A 1,896-nucleotide genomic window follows, 5' to 3' on the forward strand; every position below is an offset into this window, starting at 1 on the left:
ACCTAACAAAAAATCTGGTGTTTGTAAATGGGATAAGATAATCTAATACCTATAAATGTCCCATTAAGAAACTGGCACATTTATTATGGTGTATAAAATATTAATCTACTCCCTTGAAAAAAAAGTGACAAGGACTGTGTGTCCTTCCCTTTAGGAAAAGAGGCTCCATTATGTTGCCATATTAATCAGATGTTTATCCTGAATCATTTTTCTCAAAGTAGTAGTAGTTAAATAGCCTATGTCCTCTTTGACATGATTCTTCTTTCTGTGTTGACTTTTGCAAATGAATCTGTTAGTAAAGGTTGTAAGTCTATCCTATGACCATGAGATGATGTAAGCTTAACCATCTTATTTAGCCATCACTTCTACTAGTTTGTTCTTACTAATGTTATACTCTAATCAAATAATTCAACGCAGGTTATCAGCCAACCCCAAACATAAGCGATGTAAATAATTTTCCCCATTAGCTAGAAACTGGAGAAAGAGCTAAGATAAGTGAGAGGGAACTCTCTTTGGCAGCCATGCAGACCTTTGACCCTCATACTGATGTTGTTTTCTGTAACAAGGAGGAATGATGCTAACTACTCCTCTAAAGGGAGAAAATACCAAATGTTAAGATAGTTTAGCAAGTTAACTAGTTCACCTCTTTAACCATAATTAAGAGACTAGTTTATTGGTATTCTCATTGCATTTCTAAGATAGAACTCTGTATTTATGTCTGATGAGTAGAAGCAATAGACAATCATATATATATTGTTTCACTTTATAATATATTAAATAATTCCCAACCTTTCTGATATTTTAATAAGCTTAACAAGAACATCAGTTTGTAGTCCTTGAATACTCACAGTAGTCAAAAGAAGTACATCATGGACAATTAATGGTGTTCATATTATTGATGAACCAGTGACAGGTGGTGAAAAGTAAGTTGCTTAATACTTACAATAGGAAATATTATTTGCATTGAACCATTTTTTTAAAAAGAAAAAAAATACTTTTATATTTACTCCTGGTACCATGACCGTTCAGAATATTCCTTTTTGAAAAAGAGTATGTATAGGTTTGGGGCTGGAGAAATGGGTCAGTGGTTATGTATAGACATACATCCATGTGTTCTTGGTCATCTTGACCATTTTAATAATAATTAATATGACCCCAAGTAGTAAATATCAATAATAAACTTCATATTTTGATCATAGAATTTTTAAAGATGCTCATTGTTGATTTGGCCTGAGCATATTTCACAGGGATGAACATTTCTCCAATTTTCAAAATTGTTTTACAATGTTTTTTATAAGTTTTAGAATTGATACCTGATTTTTTTTTTATTCCTCATACTTTTCCCTCACAACAGAAACCAGGAATGGATCTGGCAGACACCTACATTATGTTTGTTCGACAAAACCAGGATATTCTTCGAGAAAAGGTCAATGAAGAAATGTATATAGAAAGATTGTTTGATGTAAGTAGGTATCCTTGCATGACATGCTGGTGTTAATGATTCACTTAAAGAGCAAAGTTGCCTACCCAAGGCTCGTTTGCAAAGCCAACTCCCCTTTGGGGGGATCTTTTCATCTGTTCAGCAAATGCACTTGGTAAATTTTGTAGTTCTTCGACTGCTCAGGTAATTTATAATTAGTTCATATTCTACATGGAAACTGTCACCTTTAGAATAGGACTCTCAGAAATCTTCTGAGGTTTTAACAAGCCCAGTGATGATCCCTTGCCATTGGGTCATTCCATACCTGGAATCATGTGGTAATGAGTTTGGCCCATCCTATAAAATAACTGTAAGCCCATGTATTCTTTACAATAAACAAGGAAGTATCTGCAATGGGACAGTTATTAAACATGTTTAGCTTGATTTAAAATATTGATGTTATATATATATATATA

At 33.1% G+C, this 1,896-nt stretch overlaps 1 protein-coding gene across 10 annotated transcripts in view; it reads left to right on the plus strand.

Moving 5' to 3' along the window:
- The window catches only part of Cadps2 (calcium dependent secretion activator 2), a 595,026-nt gene that overhangs the window by 563,636 nt on the left and 29,494 nt on the right, over positions 1-1,896 (plus strand). For all 10 annotated transcript variants that reach the window (XM_017797106.1, XM_017797102.1, XM_008828867.1 and 7 more), the window contains one exon: positions 1,355-1,462. In XM_017797106.1, coding sequence (XP_017652595.1) covers positions 1,355-1,462 — 108 coding nt within the window. The remainder of the gene's footprint in view (positions 1-1,354; positions 1,463-1,896) is intronic.

The sequence above is a fragment of the Nannospalax galili genome, unplaced genomic scaffold (genome assembly GCF_000622305.1).
Source record: "Nannospalax galili isolate Female #2095 unplaced genomic scaffold, S.galili_v1.0 scaffold413, whole genome shotgun sequence".
NCBI classification, from domain to species: Eukaryota; Metazoa; Chordata; class Mammalia; order Rodentia; family Spalacidae; genus Nannospalax; species Nannospalax galili.